The sequence below is a fragment of the Mauremys mutica genome, chromosome 1 (genome assembly GCF_020497125.1).
Source record: "Mauremys mutica isolate MM-2020 ecotype Southern chromosome 1, ASM2049712v1, whole genome shotgun sequence".
NCBI classification, from domain to species: domain Eukaryota; kingdom Metazoa; phylum Chordata; order Testudines; family Geoemydidae; genus Mauremys; species Mauremys mutica.
The window spans coordinates 310,610,139-310,627,411 of record NC_059072.1 but is presented as its reverse complement, the minus strand read 5'-3'; the positions used below and the strand labels follow the sequence as shown (position 1 = coordinate 310,627,411).

At 43.3% G+C, this 17,273-nt stretch overlaps 1 protein-coding gene across 1 annotated transcript in view; it reads left to right on the top strand.

Annotated features, from left to right (window-relative positions):
• LOC123369456 (complement C4-like) overlaps positions 1-17,273 on the top strand; it is a 93,738-nt gene that overhangs the window by 49,884 nt on the left and 26,581 nt on the right. The window contains exons 24-28 of the mRNA XM_045015073.1: positions 6,445-6,648; positions 12,119-12,194; positions 14,083-14,239; positions 15,208-15,312; positions 17,086-17,254. Coding sequence (XP_044871008.1) covers positions 6,445-6,648; positions 12,119-12,194; positions 14,083-14,239; positions 15,208-15,312; positions 17,086-17,254 — 711 coding nt within the window. The remainder of the gene's footprint in view (positions 1-6,444; positions 6,649-12,118; positions 12,195-14,082; positions 14,240-15,207; positions 15,313-17,085; positions 17,255-17,273) is intronic.

The following is a 17,273-nucleotide window of genomic DNA, read 5'->3' as shown; positions in this document are numbered from 1 at the left end:
GACCCAGGCCAGCTGTGGGTCTTTTATTGTAGTGTAGAGATACCCCAAGAGCTTGAAAACTTGGGGTGGAAGGTGGACGGATGCCAACATCCCAAATACACACCGAATCGAGGATCATGTTAAAGAAATAAGTGGCTTTTCACTCCCATAGAAAATATGGTCCACTTTGAATTGCATGCACACGTGACATGGCAGATGTGCCTACTTTCTCCATAAATGGGGACTGAGAGATGGAGATACAATCCTACTTGTGACTGTGGAAACAGATTTCAAACTATGGAACACCTCATCAATCAATGTGTCAAATGATCATTGTCATAGGTCTCACCCCCACTTAGAGCTGTTGGGTTCCAAAATGGGGACCTGCCTTGGCTCCCCTAAACTAAAATCCTAGTTTAGATCTGGTAAAAGCTGCCACCACCCAATAAGGTACGTGTATTGGGACACAGTCCTTCCCCAAAATCCTTGGGGATCCCAAGAGCCCCAAATCCATGGAGTTCTTACACCCAGGAGAAATAAGCCATTCTCCCCTGCTTCCTCCCCCCTCCCTTTTCCTAGGAGAGATACCGGGATCCAACTACAGAGGGATGCCTCCCTCTTCCCCTTTCCCTGAGAATCCACCCAAGGAAAGATCAACCAAGTTCTTAACAGAAAAGATTTATTAAAGAATAAAAAGAAAGTAACTTGTCTCTGTAACCCAAGATGCAAAAATACAGGGTCTAAACTTATCAATCTCTGGAGAGAATCCCCCCTCCTTTCTTTCTCAGTAAAAGCAAAGCAACAGCAAACAGAAATAAAGAATTTCCTTCAGCAAACACACAATTGCAAATGTAGAAATCAAATTATAAGACTAATCCGCCTTTCTAATTAATACTCACTATTGAATAGTAGGAACTACTCCAGGAGAACTTGGAGACATGTCTGGCCTCTCTTAGATCCAAAAAGAGAACGCAGAGCCAACAAGGAACACAGACAAAGGCTTCCCTCCACAGAGATTTGAAATTATCTTGTCCCTGATTGGTCCTCTGGTCAGGTGGTCATCAGGTACTGCATGTTAACCCTTTACAGGTAAAAGAGACCTTAACCCTTAACTATCTGTTTATGACAATCATAACTCAATAATGTCTCTGCAATCCTCTCCACTTCACCTGAAACAATCAATTTGATCACCAACCTAGACTTAGATATCTTAAAATTGCTTGTTTTTAACCTAGATGAAAGGAGAAGAAAAATAGAAAGGAGGGCCGGAAGAGACCTCAAGAAGTCACCTAATCCATCCCCATTGCTGAGCCAGGATTAAGATAACTAGACCATCCCTACATGTTTGTCAATCATAGAATCAGAGAATCACAGAATATCAGGGTTGGCAAGGACCTCAGGAGGTCATCTAGTCGAACCCCCTGCTCAAAGTTGGACCAATCCCCAACTAAAACATCCCAGCCAGGGCTTTGTCAAGCCTGACCATAAAAACCTCTAAGGAAGGAGATTCCACCACCTCCCTAGGTAACCCATTCCAGTGCTTCACCACCCTCCTAGTGAAAAAGTTTTTCCTAATAGCCAACCTAAACCTCCCCCACTGCAACTTGAGACCATTACTCCTTGTTCTGTCATCTGGTACCACTGAGAACAGTCAAGATCTATCCTCTTTGGAACCCCCTTTCAGGTAGTTGAAAGCAGCTATCTAATCCCCCCTCATTCTTCTCTTCTGCAAACTAAATTATTCCAGTTCCCTAAGACTCTCCTCAGAAGTCATGTGCTCCAGCCCCCTAATCATTTTTGTTGCCCTCCACTGGACTCTTTCCAATTTTTCCACATCCTTCTTGTAGTGTGGGGCCCAAAACTGGACACAGTACTCCAGATGAGGCCTCATCAATGTCGAATAAAGGGGAATGATCACATCCCTCGATCTGCTGGCAATGCCCCTACTTATACAGCCCAAAATGCCGTTAGCCTTCTTGGCAACAAGGGCACACTGTTGACTCATATCCAGCTTCACATCCACTGTAACCCCTAGATCCTTTTCTGCAGAACTGTCACTCGGGCCCTAGTCTGTAGCAATGCATGGGATTCTTCTGTCCTAAGTGCAGGATTCTGCACTTGTCCTTGTTGAATCTCATCAGATTACTTTTGGCCCAATCCTCTAATTTGTCTAGGTCCCTCTGTATCCTATCCCTACCCTCCAGTGTATCTACCACTCCTCCCAGTTTAGTGTCATCTGCAAACTTGCTGAGGATGCAGTCCACGCCATCCTCCAGATCATTAATGAAGATATTGAACAAATCTGGCCCCAGGACCGACCCATGGGGGACTCTGCTTGATACCGGCTGCCAACTAGACATCGAGCCATTGATCACGACCCGTTGAGTCCGACGATCTAGCCAGCTTTCTATCCATCTTATAGTCCATTCATCCAGCCCATACTTCTTTAACTTGCTGGTAAGAATACTGTGGTCTTTAAAGCCTCCAATGACAAGGATTGTACCATCCCTAGATAACCTATTCCAGTGCTTAACTATCCTTATAGTTAGAAAGTTTTTCTTAATATCCAACCTAAATCTCTCTGCAGAAAACAGTTGCTTTCACTACAAAACCCTGATTCACCTCCAGAGTAAAATCCATCCTGTATACTGAATGAGGCAGGGGTTCTGTGGAAAAAATAATACGGGATCATATAATTAAAGACTGGATTATAATGCTTATTGAGAGAGGGACAAATTAAGGTTGCTCGAGTAGCCGATTTTTGTGTAATTTCCTTTTTTTTTTTAAAAAGCAAACAGAAAAAAACCCAGAAATTCCATCATGTGGCATCATATTGACACCAACATGGGTCATCAGCAGTGTTGAAACTTTTAGATCCACTGCACAGACCTCTGCCCAGGGCCGACTTTACTGTTTTTGCCACCCCAAGCAACGCGCCGAATTGCATCCGCTGACGGCAGGGGCAGTCCGCATGCCATTAGGGCGGCACACGCATTTCCGCGGCGGTAGCAATTTGGTGACAGCTTCTGTCTTCAGCCAGAAGACAGAAGCTGCGCCGCCGCGGACAGCTGAACATAGAAGCTGCTGCCGAATTGCCACCGCCACGGAAACGTGCATGCTGCCCTAACGGCACATGGACTGCCCCCGCCATCCATGGCGGCAATTCGGTGCGCTGCTTGGGGGCAAAAACACATGGACTGCTGCCCCTTGCAGATTGCCATCCCAAGCACCTGCTTGGAATGCTGGTGCCAGGAGCTGGCCCTGCCTCTGCCATTTGAGCGACCAAAGTAACTGATAGCAGTAGAAGTTGTCATCCTCTATGTGGACCGGTGCTAGAGGGGAAAAGCAACACTTTTCCAAAGGATTTCACTGATGTCTGCTGACAGCGGAGGAACGGTGAGACTTGGGAATCATGAGTTCTGTGACAGCAGGGGTCAGCAACCTTTCAGAAGTGGTGGGCTGAGTCTTCATTTATTTACTCTATTTTAAGGTTTTGCGTGCCAGTAATACATATTAACGTTTTTAGAAGGTCTCTTTCTATAAGTCTATAATAAATAACTAAACTATTGTTGTATGTAAAGTAAATAAGGTTTTTAAAATGTTTAAGAAGCTTCATTTAAAATTAAATTCAAACGCAGAGCCCCCTGGCCTGGTGGCCAGGACCCGGACAGTGTGAGTGCCACTGAAAATTAGCTCACGTGTGCCATAGGTTGCCTACCCCTGCGTTACAGGCTCTGGAGGGGAGTTTTCCCCAGAGGGCACAGGTTCTTCTGCCCATTTGCTCCCAGCTTGACCCCTTCTTTCCAATCCCCTCCAACACGTTCCTGTCCTGCCCCTTTCCCACCCCTGGTTCCTTGTCCCAGTTGTGTTCTCCATGCCTAGCCAGTTCCAGTCTCCGTCCCTCAGGCTTCTCATCCCAGCCCTAGTCTCCTTGCCCAGCCAGTCCCAGTTCCCATCTCCTGGCTTCTTTCTCAAACTGTGTCTTCACCCCTAGCATCTGGTCACCCCATCCCCTCATTCCCCATCCCCATAAGCTCCAGTCCCAATCTCCCTCCTTGGGATCCTTCTCCAATGTCCAGCGTTTCCACCCCATCCAGCTGCTTGTTTCACTCTCTTTGCACGTCTAATCTGAGTTCTCCCTCTTCACCCTGGCTCTTCATCAGACCAGCCTCTCTCCCCTACACCTCTTCCCCTGGCCCCACTGGTTCCCAGTCCTCATCTCCTTGCTCAGCCAGTCTCATTCTTCTTCCCCAATCTCCTAGACCAACCACTGTCTGCTTCCTCATCCACTGGGTCCTAGTGCCCCCTGCTTTTCCCTTCCTGGCTCCCGATCTCCTTGTCCAGCTAGTCTCAGTCCCCCACAACTGTCTCAGAGTCTCAGTCTATTTGTCTTACCAGTCATAATCTTCTCTGCCCCCATCTCCAAGTCCTAGTCACCTTGCCCATCCAGTCCCAGTCTCCTCTTTACCCCCAACTCCTGGTCCCAATTTTCCCTCTCCTGCCCTGTACCCTTCAGCCTCCAGTTCCATCCTTCCCTCCCAACGTCATTGTCCCAATGAACTCAGTCTGTCTCCCCCCCTCCCCCCACACACACATCTCAGGCCCAGCTCTTTTCTCCTCTGCATTCAGTTATTCAGTTCAGGTGGCTCATGCCTCCTGGGCCCAGTAGGAGAGTCTTTGAAAGCACAGGAGAGACAGCCTCCCTGCTCACAGTTCTAGTGCTTGGACCTGGCACAGCTGGGAACTTGTGAGACTTTCTCAGGAGGCCCATGACTGTTACCCCACTGACCCCAGTGAGAGGAAGACTTGCTGGTGGTGGGTGTCATCTCCATGACACCACCCATCTGTTAGCCACCGAAACAATCTCCTTGGGGCTCTGTCAGCCCTTACTTTGCCTTGCGGTTTAACAAGAGGTGTACCCCAATCCTCAATCACCTTTGAAACGTTCCATTGTAGTATCCAGCTCCTGTCACTGGACACTCTCAGAAATTGCCAGATTCGCTATCCCCAGTGTACACTGAGAGTCAGTTCCTATATAACATCACAGCACTGAGATAGAGCTACAGTAAAACCAATCATAAGTTTATTATCAAAAGCTAAAATGTAGGGGACAGTGAGTAAGGACAATGGAAACAGGAATGGTTTCATGTAAAACAAAATCATAAAATGCCAAGCTGGGTTTACACTTATCAGTGGTTACCTTTCCTATATAATCAAATAGATTCCCCCTTTCTCCCCCCTTCCCCTCCACCTGAAAGGTTCAGTCTTATGCAGAGCTAGCTGGTTTCTGAAAAACCAAGATCCAAGCATTCATGAAGCATCTTCCTGCTGCCAGGGGTTTTCCTCAGTGAATGGATAACAAAATGTCTCCTTGCATTCATTTTGTATTCTTCAAAGTTCATTTTTTGCCCCCAGAGACAGCAGAAACCCCTTGTGGCTTAGTCTCCAGTGTCATCCCAACCTCTTGTTGACTTCATGTTTAAATTGGTCTCCTACTGTGTTGGCTTATAATACTTAATGTACATGGGAACCAAGATGGACAGGTGAATATATATTCTGACTCCTGCCTGGAAGAAACCTGTGGTTTTTTTTGGTTAGTGACAGACTTTAAAACAGTTTCAATACATATACACAACATGTTTAAATACCATCTGTACATATATTTCATGATGATTATGAGGATCAGTATAAGATAAGCCTTTATTAGAAGCCTTACATGACATTCTTTATGGATAAATACTATAAAAATTGTTTGCTAGGTGCAATGAGTTTGTCAAGCCTGCTCAGAGTTGCTGTTACAGAACACTAAACCATTTTCCAGTTGGTGTGGAAGTGTGCATAGGGTCACAGAACTGCAATTGCAGGGAAAGTCCTGCTCAACCCTGGGCTGGCTTATGCGCAGTCCAGATGGAATTTTCAGGGAATAAACTGAAGATATAACAAATGTGTACTGAGCATGTGCAAACTATGATTTTTCAAAGGCTTATAACTTGGCCAAATTTGGGCTGATTTTTCACCGGCATGGCAAAAGGCATATCACTGACACAAAGTCTCCACCCCCGCCTCCGCACACATACCTCAAATTTCAAGTCACTGCTCCAAAGCCTGGGGAGTGCTAGAACTTCTGAAATAAAAGCTGGTCAGAAATTTTTAACATTATTCCCTAGCCTTGTTCTTGGAAATAGCTGAACTGTTGTGACTGAAATTAAAAATAAATCAATCAATCAGCCTGAGGCAGACACCCAGCATGGAAAAGTTCAACCAGCAGTTAAAGTTGGGCGAAGTTATAAGCAACTGAAAACAGAATCTTATAATGGGAATTGTTGGGCAACCTTAATAATAGGCAGTGCTACTAGCCCCACCTATAATCAGTTATTTTAGGTTTATGTTTACTCTTATTTTTTACCCTTTCCAACCTTTTAATACAATAATTTTTGTCTGGGTTTTTTTTTTTTGCCAATATAGGGGATATAATGGGTGAGTCCATTCAAAACTGTCTCAGTCCAGCTGGAATTGATAAGCTTATCAAAGTGCCCACTGGTTGTGCTGAGCAAACTATGGTGACAATGGCTCCAGCAACGTATGCCATTGAATACCTGGATGCAAGTGAACAGTGGATCAACTTTAAACCTGAACGGAAAGAAGAAGCCCATAACATGATTGCACAAGGTATGCAAAGCCTCTTCCTCCCCCCGCCCACCCGCCCCCCAAAATAACAAAACTGTTTTTACTTGTTCTCTCTTTGCATTTTAGACATAGGGCTGAGCTTGATTCTAACTAACTTGCAGAACTATTATGGACATTTAGCAACCAGGCACAAAATCTACACATTCACCTGCCAGGATGATAATGAAAGAACTATTGAAATTCCATACACTTATAAAATCAAAGGGGAAGGTGTAAGCAAATCCACAGCTGTCTGTGAACTGATGAAGATCCAAGTCAATAGAGTTGTGTCAATTTCCACCAGCTGAGGCTCTGACCCAAAGACTCTCTATGGTTAATTAGAATTCTGCAAACCTTTTCTAATATAATTAGGGGCTTCTTTTCCCCCCAACTCTTGTACGGGCATGGAACTCCCAGTGATATGAATGCTACTTAGGGCTTTTCTACATGAACACTTAGTTCACGGAAAGTTGGGGTGTAAATCTACTCTGCACTAACCTGCCATGCACTAAGTGTCCATGTGTATACTATGTGGTGTCTTTTAAATTAATTCAAATGTGGCTATAAAAATATCCTCAGCTCTTCAAATTCCTCCAGCTTGTTACTTGTTTTATTGATGATCCAAAGCTACTTTTCCCTGCTTTCATCTGGTAGCATCATTTGTCACAAGCCCATGAAGAAAGCTACAACTCTCCATCGCTAGATGCCAGTTCTTAGGTAGACTATAACCCCTGCACTCATAGCAGTTCCCTTTGACGTTTTTACAGGCTGTCAAATAAGACTGGGCATGAAGTAAGACATTGCAAACCTTACTGCAGAGTTGTCATTGTGCAACATGCAGAATAGAACCACATCTACAGTTTATCCCCTTAAATAAATAGCTATTAACAAAATATTCCCATTACAAGAATTATATTGTGGTGAAACATATTCCTGTTGTGTCTTTATTACAGCAGAGCTATATATATGGTTACCATCTGTACTTACTTATAAGCCAGACACACTCTAATATGAATATTGAAATTGATCCATAGATCCAATTATCTTTGAGAGCTCCTGGAGGACAGATGAGGTCCCAGAAGACTTGAGAAGGGCAAACATGGTGCCTATTTTTAAAAAGGGGTGAAATGAGGACACAGGAAATTATAGCATAGCCAGCCTCACTTCGATACCTAGAAAGATACTGGAGCAAATTATTAAACAAGCAATTTGTAAACGTGTGGAGGGTTATAACAGGGTTATAAGGAATAGCCAGCATGGATTAGTCAGGAACAAATCATGCCAGATCAACCTAATTTCCTTCTTTGACAGGCTTACTGGCCTAGTGGATGGGGAGAAGCAGTAGATGTGATGTATCTTGATTTTAATAAGGCTTTTGACAGCGCCGCATGATAGTCTCATAAGCAAATTAGGGAAAGGTGGTCTAGATTTAATTACTATAAGGTGGGTGCTCAATTGGTTGAAAGGCCATACTCAAAGAGTAGTTATCGATGGTTTGCTGTCAAACTGGGAGGGCATATCTACTGGGGTCCTGCCAGGGTCAGCCTTGAGTCCGGTACAATTCAGTATTTTCATTAATGATTTGGGTAATGGAGTGGAGAGTATGCTTATAAAATTTGCAGATGATACCAAGCCTGGAAGAGTTGCAAGCACTTTGGAGGATAGGATTAGAATTCAGAGTGGAGAACTGGTCTGAATTCAACAAGATGAAATTCAATAAAAACTAGGACAAAGTACTTAATTTAGGAAGGAAAAATCAGAAAGCACAACTACAAAATGGGGAATAACTGGCTAGGCAATAGTGCTGCTGAAAAGGATCTGGGTGTTATAGTGGATTACAAATTAAATATGAGTCAACAATATGATGCAGCTGCAAAAGATGCTAATATCATTCTGAGATGTATTAACAGGAGTGTTATGTGTAAGACAAAAAACGTAATTGTCCCACTGTTCTCAGCACTGGTGAGGCCTCAGCTGGAGTACTGTGTCCAGTTCTGGGTGTCACACTTTAGGAAAGATGTGGACAAATTAGAGAGTCTAGAGGAGAGCAACAAAAACAAGAAAAGATTTAGAAAACTTTATCTATGAAGAAAGGTTTTAAAAAAAACTGGTCATGTTTAGCCTTGAGAAAAGTAGACTGAGGGGGGCATGATAACAGTCTTCCAATATGTTAAAGGCTGTTATAAAGAAGACAGTAACTAAAGAAGTAGTTAAGCTCTGGAACAGGCTTCCAAGGGAGGTTGTGGAATTCCAGTCATTGGAGGTTTTTAAGAAGTGGTTGAACATACACCTGTCAGGGATCACCTAGGTTTACTTGGTTCTGCCACAGTGCAGGGGGCTGGACTTGATGACTTCCCGAGGTCCCTTCCAGCCCGACAATTCTGTGATTCTGTGTCAGCTGACCATAGACATAAGTATATATGAATCTAGTAACACTAGTATGGCTAGTTCTGCCTAGGGATCCAGCCCTTGTGCAGGACATGACACACCTCAGCCAGGTGAAGGTGAGTCAGTGGGGCCATTAACAGCAGTTCCAGCCTGGGGATCCTGGGTGTGTTTGAAGGAGGAACTTTCATTCTAAGCCCCAGATTTTTTTTCGAGTGCTTCTAACTATCCACAGAACTTCGCCTAGGGTTGAAGTTCTTCATGTTTGTCTCAGCCCAGTTGTGACAATGAAATATGGGAAATACGGGAAGACTCCTCGCAGCAGTTTTTGGGTTACCCACAGGCAGAAAGAAAACTGCTTTTTGCAGCTTAGCCATAGGCAATTGGACAGTTGCCTGATGGCTGTCAGCTGGAGACTCGCTAATGTCCTGGGGTTTGTGGCAGCTTGAGGGCTCTATACCAGCTAGGAGGCAGAGGCTGGTAGGAAGCAAGGATATTTCAAGACTGCTGGCCAAAATTTTAAACACTATGTGATGATTTTAGGATGCCTCACATTTTGGGCATCCTGCCTGAGACACCTTAAAGAGCCTGGTTTTCAGAAAGTGCTAAGAGCCCAGCCCAGAGCACCTTCCTGCACCCCAAACCCCTCATCCCCAGTGTTAGAGGGCTTATTCCTTCACCCACTCACTTCCCTGGTCCTTCTCGCATGAGCAGCAGTACCCGAAGTCAGAAAGTGCAAACAATTCAATGTTTATTGGGGTGAACTTCCAGCAAGCATGATTTCAGTTTCCTTCCTCAGTGTCCCCCTTCCCAGCTCTGACACCATGGAACCTTGCCTGTGTCCCTGTTCCCATACCCATTCCTCCCCCACCCCCACCCCTTTAGCAAAACATGATTCTAATTCCCCCACCCCCATTCCCTCCCTTTACTTCCTGATTGATTGCAGACTATATAGTAAAACTGCTTAGCTATACCTCAGCCAATCATTTTACTGAAATTTAATTAACCAATCCTAACATATTGTACATGATTATCTAACCAATTATATCCCACCACCTTAATTGCTTTACACTCAACAAAATTAATTATACAGCAGACAGAAACAATCACAGAACCAGACAGAGATTATACAGACAAAGAATAGGTAAGTGGAGACTACAATGATAGAACAATACAGAAATGAGGATTTTACACCTCAGCTATTGATAAGTGAGTCTTGACAGACAAGATACTACCAAACTAAGTTTTCTTTAAATCTTTTAGGCCCTTCCCTTTCTCTGGGGGTGATAGGCATTATCAGGACAGGATTGTATTCCTAACAGCCCAATAGCACCTTATTTCAATGTGACTAGTTTGGAATGTAAGGATGTGATCATACACTTCCCAGCTTATGGCTGCCTCTGCTGCTTAGCTGAAGGCCTTAGCCTAAGAAAAGGGCCTCAGACTGTCACAGTAAGAGAAGGCCCTTACACAGGCAGACAGTGATTTTGATTCTTTCTTTTAAACCTCTATAACTAGCTAAGTGCTTACAAATACACCTACATTCTTAAAGTATAGGCCTTTGCAGACAGGCCTGAATATCTATATCCTAACACCCAGCCCAACCCCAGAGTCTATACCCCCAGCTGGACCCCTCACCCCCTCCTGCATTCCTACCCCAGGCCGGAGCCCCCTCCCGTACCCTGAACTCCTCATTTCTGGCCCCACCCCAGAGCCTGCACTCCCACACAGAGCCTGCACTCCAACCCCCAATTTCATGAGCATTCATGGCCCACCATACAATTTCCATACCCAGATATGGCCCTCAGGCCAAAAAGTTTGCCCACCCCTGGTGTAGACAAACCCTTCCCTTGCTCCAGTGCCTTTACACTGGGTCAAAGAGCCAGAATGACTCAAAATGCCTCAGATGCAGCAAAGGCTGGCCACATTTTGGGAGATGCTGGAGATGAGAGAGGTGCCGGGAGGCCTGGATTGTAGCTACGGCAATCCGGGCAGTGCTGTGACCCATAGGCAGACAATGACAGGCTGCCATAACTTACACTGGTCTCAAGGGCTGTTTGTGTTATGTCAGGGCCTGCTGAGGATCCCAGAATTGGGAGAGCATACAAATGACTTAAAGCCACCATATCCACCTTCCTCCATGGGCTCTGAGTGCTGTGTTGTGCAGCACAGAATCTCACCCATGAAGAGTAATGATGGAAAATAGACTTTTGTTTGGCAGTTAGCTGAATGGAGATCTTTGGCTTTGTTGTATATCTGTTACCAAGGGCCTCATCAGAATAATTTGTTCCCACCATCATTGGCTTCTGTGCATCTTAACAATGAATTAGAGGGCAACGAAAACCTGAAGTATGTTAGAATATGTTGCACGCATCTGACTGGAAAACAGAAACACTTGGACCTGAGGTGTTTGGTCAGGCATCGTTTCATTTTCTTAGTAGTTGTATTTATCTAAAATCCCCCAAGGAAACGTGATGCTATTTTATTACTGGTGATTAATTATTATTAATAAAACATAGTTCTACTGTGCCTTTTATCAATAGATCAGAAAGAACTTTACAGGGATGAGTATCATGCTCACATTAAAGGTGGGAAAATGAGGTGCAGAAAAATGAAGTGATCTGTTCAAGTCAATGGCAGAGCTGGGAATGGAGCCTAGATCTCCTGGCTTCCAGTTATATGTCCTATCTGCTGGACCTCACTGCTTCTTTTGTGTCTTATTTCAACTCCTTGTACAGCTGCTCAAGAAAGTGGCAGTACTTGGGGATGGATTTTCAGGGACCCACCAGGCAGAAATTCCTTGGTATCCACAAATGCTTGTAATATTGATGCCCTTATGCCAACCCAAGTAGACCCATCAAGGCAGGACTTAAACAAAACTCATGCTCCCTTTCCTCTACTTTATTCCAAAGGGCCTGCTGTCGCAATCACACACACACACACACAACCTTTATGAGGAGCAAACAAAAGCAGTGGAGGGTACTTCCATGTTAATCCAGGTGTAGCATGTAAAGGCCCAAAGTGCATAAATACAAGTCCATGCACAGTAACATTCTTACCCAATATATCTGATTGCTTGTTTATGCAGGTTACACGAGACTTCTTGAATTTCAGAAGGAGGATGGCTCTTACGGAGCATTCAAAACAACTCCCAGCAGTACATGGTAGTGTATGCGTCATAATCCGCCTTAGCTGTGTTTTATATTCTATAATGCCAGTGTTGTCACACATAGTGCATCAGAAATTTAGTTCTTGGCTTTTGGGGCCAAATTGTCAAATTGCGCCCATATACTTGAGTGCATCTAATATGTACACAGATAAATTAGCTACATACACAGCATGTGAGCAGGCTTCACACATGCACAATGGGTATTTGTAAATATATGGATGCAAGTCTGTGTGCCTAAACTTTGATTCTTTGGCTTTTTATGGCCAAATAGTTTTTATTATTAATAAAGTGAGACTTTTTTTCTGAACAACTTTCAGTGAACAGCTAATGCTGATGTAATTACGTGGGCATGTGCAAGCATTGTTTAATAAGAAGTGCAAACACCTGGGTGGACACTTGTATATATGTTTAATACTGCTTATACTGGCAGAGGTGAAAGTAATATGAAATACTTACTGGTAAGGGGGCCCAGCTCTGGGCCTCAAGTGGAAAGGGCGAGGCCTCAAGCAGAAGGGGCAGGACTGGGGGATCAGCCTCCCCCAGCCAGCCCATCTGCACTGTCTGGCCCGCGCCACCCGGAGCTCCGGTGGCAATTTAAAAGGGCCCAGGGCTCCTGACCGAGGGGGCAAAAGGGGCAGCAATGTTAAAGTGCTTTAACATCAGCTGCGTATGGGCTAGTACCAGCTTCTTACTGGTACACCATACCAACCCGTACCAGCCCACTTTCACCCCTGTATATTGGTTTAATTTAAACTCATCAATGCAAGAAGAGTATAAACACAGGGGGTTGTCTGGTATAACTAAAGCAATAGAAATTCACACTGCTAGTTAAACCAATGCAACTTGGTGTGTAAAACAGGCTTCATTGTACATGAGGCTGTCTCTGTCTTTCTCTCTATCTTTTTGTGTATCTGTCTCTATCTTTTACACTCATGAAAAACCAGTGTCAGAAGAGAACTGGGCCCAGTGTGGTAGTGAGTAGTGGTGTACCCTAAGGTATGAATTGCACTGAGATTCTTCAGTCTTTCTGGATGCCTTGTATACACCGCTACCTCTATATAACGCGACCCGATATAACACGAATTCAGATATAACGCAATAAAGCAGTGCTCCGGGGGGGCAGGACTGCGCACTCCGGTGGATCAAAGCAAGTTCAATATAACGTGGTTTCACCTATAACGCGGTAAGATTTTTTGGCTCATGAGGACAGCGTTATATCGAGGTAGAGGTGTATCTTTCGGCTTGCCCCATAACTACCATTGACTGGTCAACGTTATACATAGCAGTAGCTTGTGCAAAATTGTATCAGAATCTTCTGATGTACTAATTAGGGCTGTCGATTAACCGCAGTTAACTCACACAATAAACTCAAAAAAATTAATCACGATGAATCACAGTTTTAATCACAATAGAATCGCTGCTGGAGCCCTGGCACATAAATACCTAGCAATGCCAGCTGCAACCGTGCCATGTGAACACCTCTTCTCATTTTCAGGTGACATTGTAAATAAGAAGAGGGCACATTATCTCCTGCAAATGTAAACAAACTTGTTTGTCTGAGCGATTGGCTGAACAAGAAGTAGGAGTGAGTGGACTTGCAGGCTCTAAAGTTTTACAGTTTTATTTTTGAGTGCACTGTAGACTTTGTATTCTGCGTTGTAATTGAAATCAACATATTTGTAAATATAGAAAACATCCAAAAATATTTAAATAAATGGTGTTCTATCATTGTTTAACAGAGCAATTAATCGTGATTAATTTTTTAATTGCGTGATTAATCGTGATTAACTTTTTTAATTGCTTGACAACCCTAGTACTAATTCGTGTTAGCAAACCACAAATATCAATGACTTTAGAAAATGAAACCAGTTTCTTTTATACAGGCTAACTGCATTCATTGCTAAAGTGCTCACAAGGTGCAGAAAATACATCAGTGTCGAAGACCGTTACATACACAAAGCTGTTTCCTACTTGCTTGGACAACAGCAGGCGGATGGCTCATTCCGTGACCCTCACCCAGTGATGGACAGACTTATGCAGGTTGGTCACTGAAAATGATAAGAACCTGTTCCCATACGGGCCAGATTCTCAAATGCTGTAAATCGGTGTCACTCTATTGAAATCCTTGGGACTATACCAGCTGATGATGTGGCCATGTGTTTTATTTTGTTTTGTTTTGTTTACCCCTGATTCTGGACTTTTATCTTTTGCTTCCCGTATAATTGTGTGTGGGGAGGGAAAAATCAACAGCTCTTGCAGCAAAATATTTTTAACTCTTTAAAAGGATGAGTATTTGAGGCAGACTGGGGAGGAATTAAGACTTTTTCTAAAGGCAGAGGGTGCAGAGAAAAACCGCAAAATGAGTCAAAACGCCTCACAGTGAGAGACTCAAGGAACTCAATCAGTTCAGTTTATTAAGAAGAGCAAGTAGTGATTCCATTACAGTATATAAGTACCTTCATCAGGAGAAGATACCAGGTACTAAAGGGCTCTATAATCTAGCAGAAAAAGATATAAAAAAAACCAATGGCTGCAAGCTGAAGCCAGACAAATTCAAATTGGGGACACAGCACACATTTTTAACCAGGACTGTGATAAACCATTGAGACAAACTACCAAGGGAAGTGGTGGATTCTCATCTTCTGATATCCTCACATCAAGACAGGATGCCTTCCTGGAAGCTGTGCTTTAGACAAGTTATTGGGCTCAGTATAGGAGTAAATGGGGAACATGTAAAGGTGTGTGTTATAGAAGGTTAGAGTAAAGGATCCAATCGTCTTTTTTTACTTTAAAAGCTATGAATCTATGAATGAAAAAAATACTTATACAATAGAAAAAAAAGTGTGGCTGGGAGAATGGAAAAGGATGTTAGGGTAGGTGTATTAGCAACAAATGTGTGACCGTGTGGTGGTGTTTATTTTTCATACAAAGAAATAAAATTAGATTTGCTAAATTGAATAATAAAACAAATGCATGCGTTAGAAGCTTTCCTGTGATTAACCTTCTAGGGTGGAGTTGGGAAAGCTGAAGAACATTTGGCTTTGACAGCCTTTATAACCATCGCTATGCAGGAGGCCTTGAGGGCTTTCGATGACTCTAAGTCATCTGAGGTGGTAAGAAACCTGCTTTTCTTTTCTCCTTAAATCTTTCATTCTCTTTTTACGTGCATTTGTTTTGTGCTGGCATGTGTGCTGTGCTCAGTTTAGCGGCATAGATTCCTGAGCATGTCCTTGGCCTCATCTTCACTATTGAGGCTGCATTTCCACTGTGGCACCACCCTTACACTTATTGGGCCAGATTCAACTCAAATTTCTGTTGGGAGAAATACAGTCACAGCACCCCAGTGGCCACAAGTCTGCTGGGCTGGTGCACTGCAAAACAACCACAACCTTTCCTCCACTGTGGGGAGACTGCAGATCCCCAAAAGCACAAAGGGCAGGCCAATGTGACTAGAGGACACATTGATTCAATGCATCCCCTTGGCTGCCTCTACTAGCAAGTTTCTTTGAAGCCCCTAGCAGATTTTAAAGCTACCAGAGGGAAGGTAGGTGGTAGCATCAGTACTTGCTCTCATTGGGGTGAATCCTTTCTATAGTGCAAGAGGAACAGTGGGCCCAGGGAAATGTGATTTTACACCAGTTGGGGGAACCAGGCCATTGTCACTGGTGTGCTTATGATACTTTGCTTTTCTATAGCTCCTTTCATCTGAAGATCTCACATTTAAATGCATTAGTCCTCACAATGCCCCTGTGAGGATGGAAGTGCTGTTATCCATTAAACAGATGGGTAAACTTGGAAGCCAGCACTATAAATACTGTTACAAAATGAAGCCAGGACTAAAAGCCATGTCCTTTGAGCTTCAAACACAATAATTATTCTATAATCCATGGTCAGGTAATAAAATCATGGTTCTAGGTAGAAGCAGGAACAGAGGAATATAGTGATAGCCAGACTGAACAGTGGCCAGCAGTAGATGCTTCAGTGGAAGGTGAAAGAAACCTCCTAACTCTAATAATTAGAGAATGGCTTAACCCTTGAATCATAAATTTTAATCTCTCTCCCAGAGCCTATGTTAGAATCCACTATTATACCGCTGTATTGTCTTGTTATCCATATTGACGCCCAATCCCTTTTTAAATCTTGCTATGTTTTTGGCTACCATGACATACTGTAGCAATGAATTCCACAGTTTAATTGGCATTATGTGAAAATGTATTTCTTTTCATTTGTCTTGAATTTGACCCTAGTGATACTAAATAATTAATAATGATTAATACCCCAGATCCTGAGGTCCACATTCAGTCAATCTCCCACTTTTGTCTGAGAAAGGACTAAGTAAAAATTGAATAATAAACTCAGGATTTGGCCAAACAATGCTGTTTAGCACTTATCCGGCACTTTAAAAATTCAGTGCATTGGACAAACATTCATCTTGAAGTATCTTGTTATTGCACACATTACTGCCTGCAGTCTTCGAAGCTTTCCTCTCCCAGAAAATTAGGATCTGGTGCCACAACTATTGCAATCAGATGCTAAAGGTGCCTCCTCCTCTCCCCCAGAAATCAGCTGTATGTGGCAGGGAGTCTCTGATGAGAATTTTGTACTCCTTGTAAATGGAGCAATTGCAACTCAAATAGCCCATCTCTTTTAGCATAGCCCAGCCAGTGCTCATATCAGAAATCATTTTATTCCCTGCCAAAATCTTCAACAAATATAATTGTTTTGCATTATTCTTAACCACAGTTATTAGGGTCATCTCACTCCCATTCAATTTAATTTAGAAATAGCTGCATTGTGTTGTTATAATTCATTGGAACTCAAATCAGTGTTACCTTTTGCATTGGTTTTGTACCACCCTCCAAACTGATCCATATTTATTTCCACAGAAACGAGGCATTGAGAAAGCTGTCACTTATGTGCATCAAGAACTCTCACCTCAGCTGAACTTCTACTCAGTTGCAATCTCTGCCTATGCTCTGGCTCTTGTGAAACACAATAGCTCAGAAGCCAAACGAGCAGGACAGATTTTAAGAGAAATTTCTACACTCGATGCAGGTACTAATAATTATTCTTA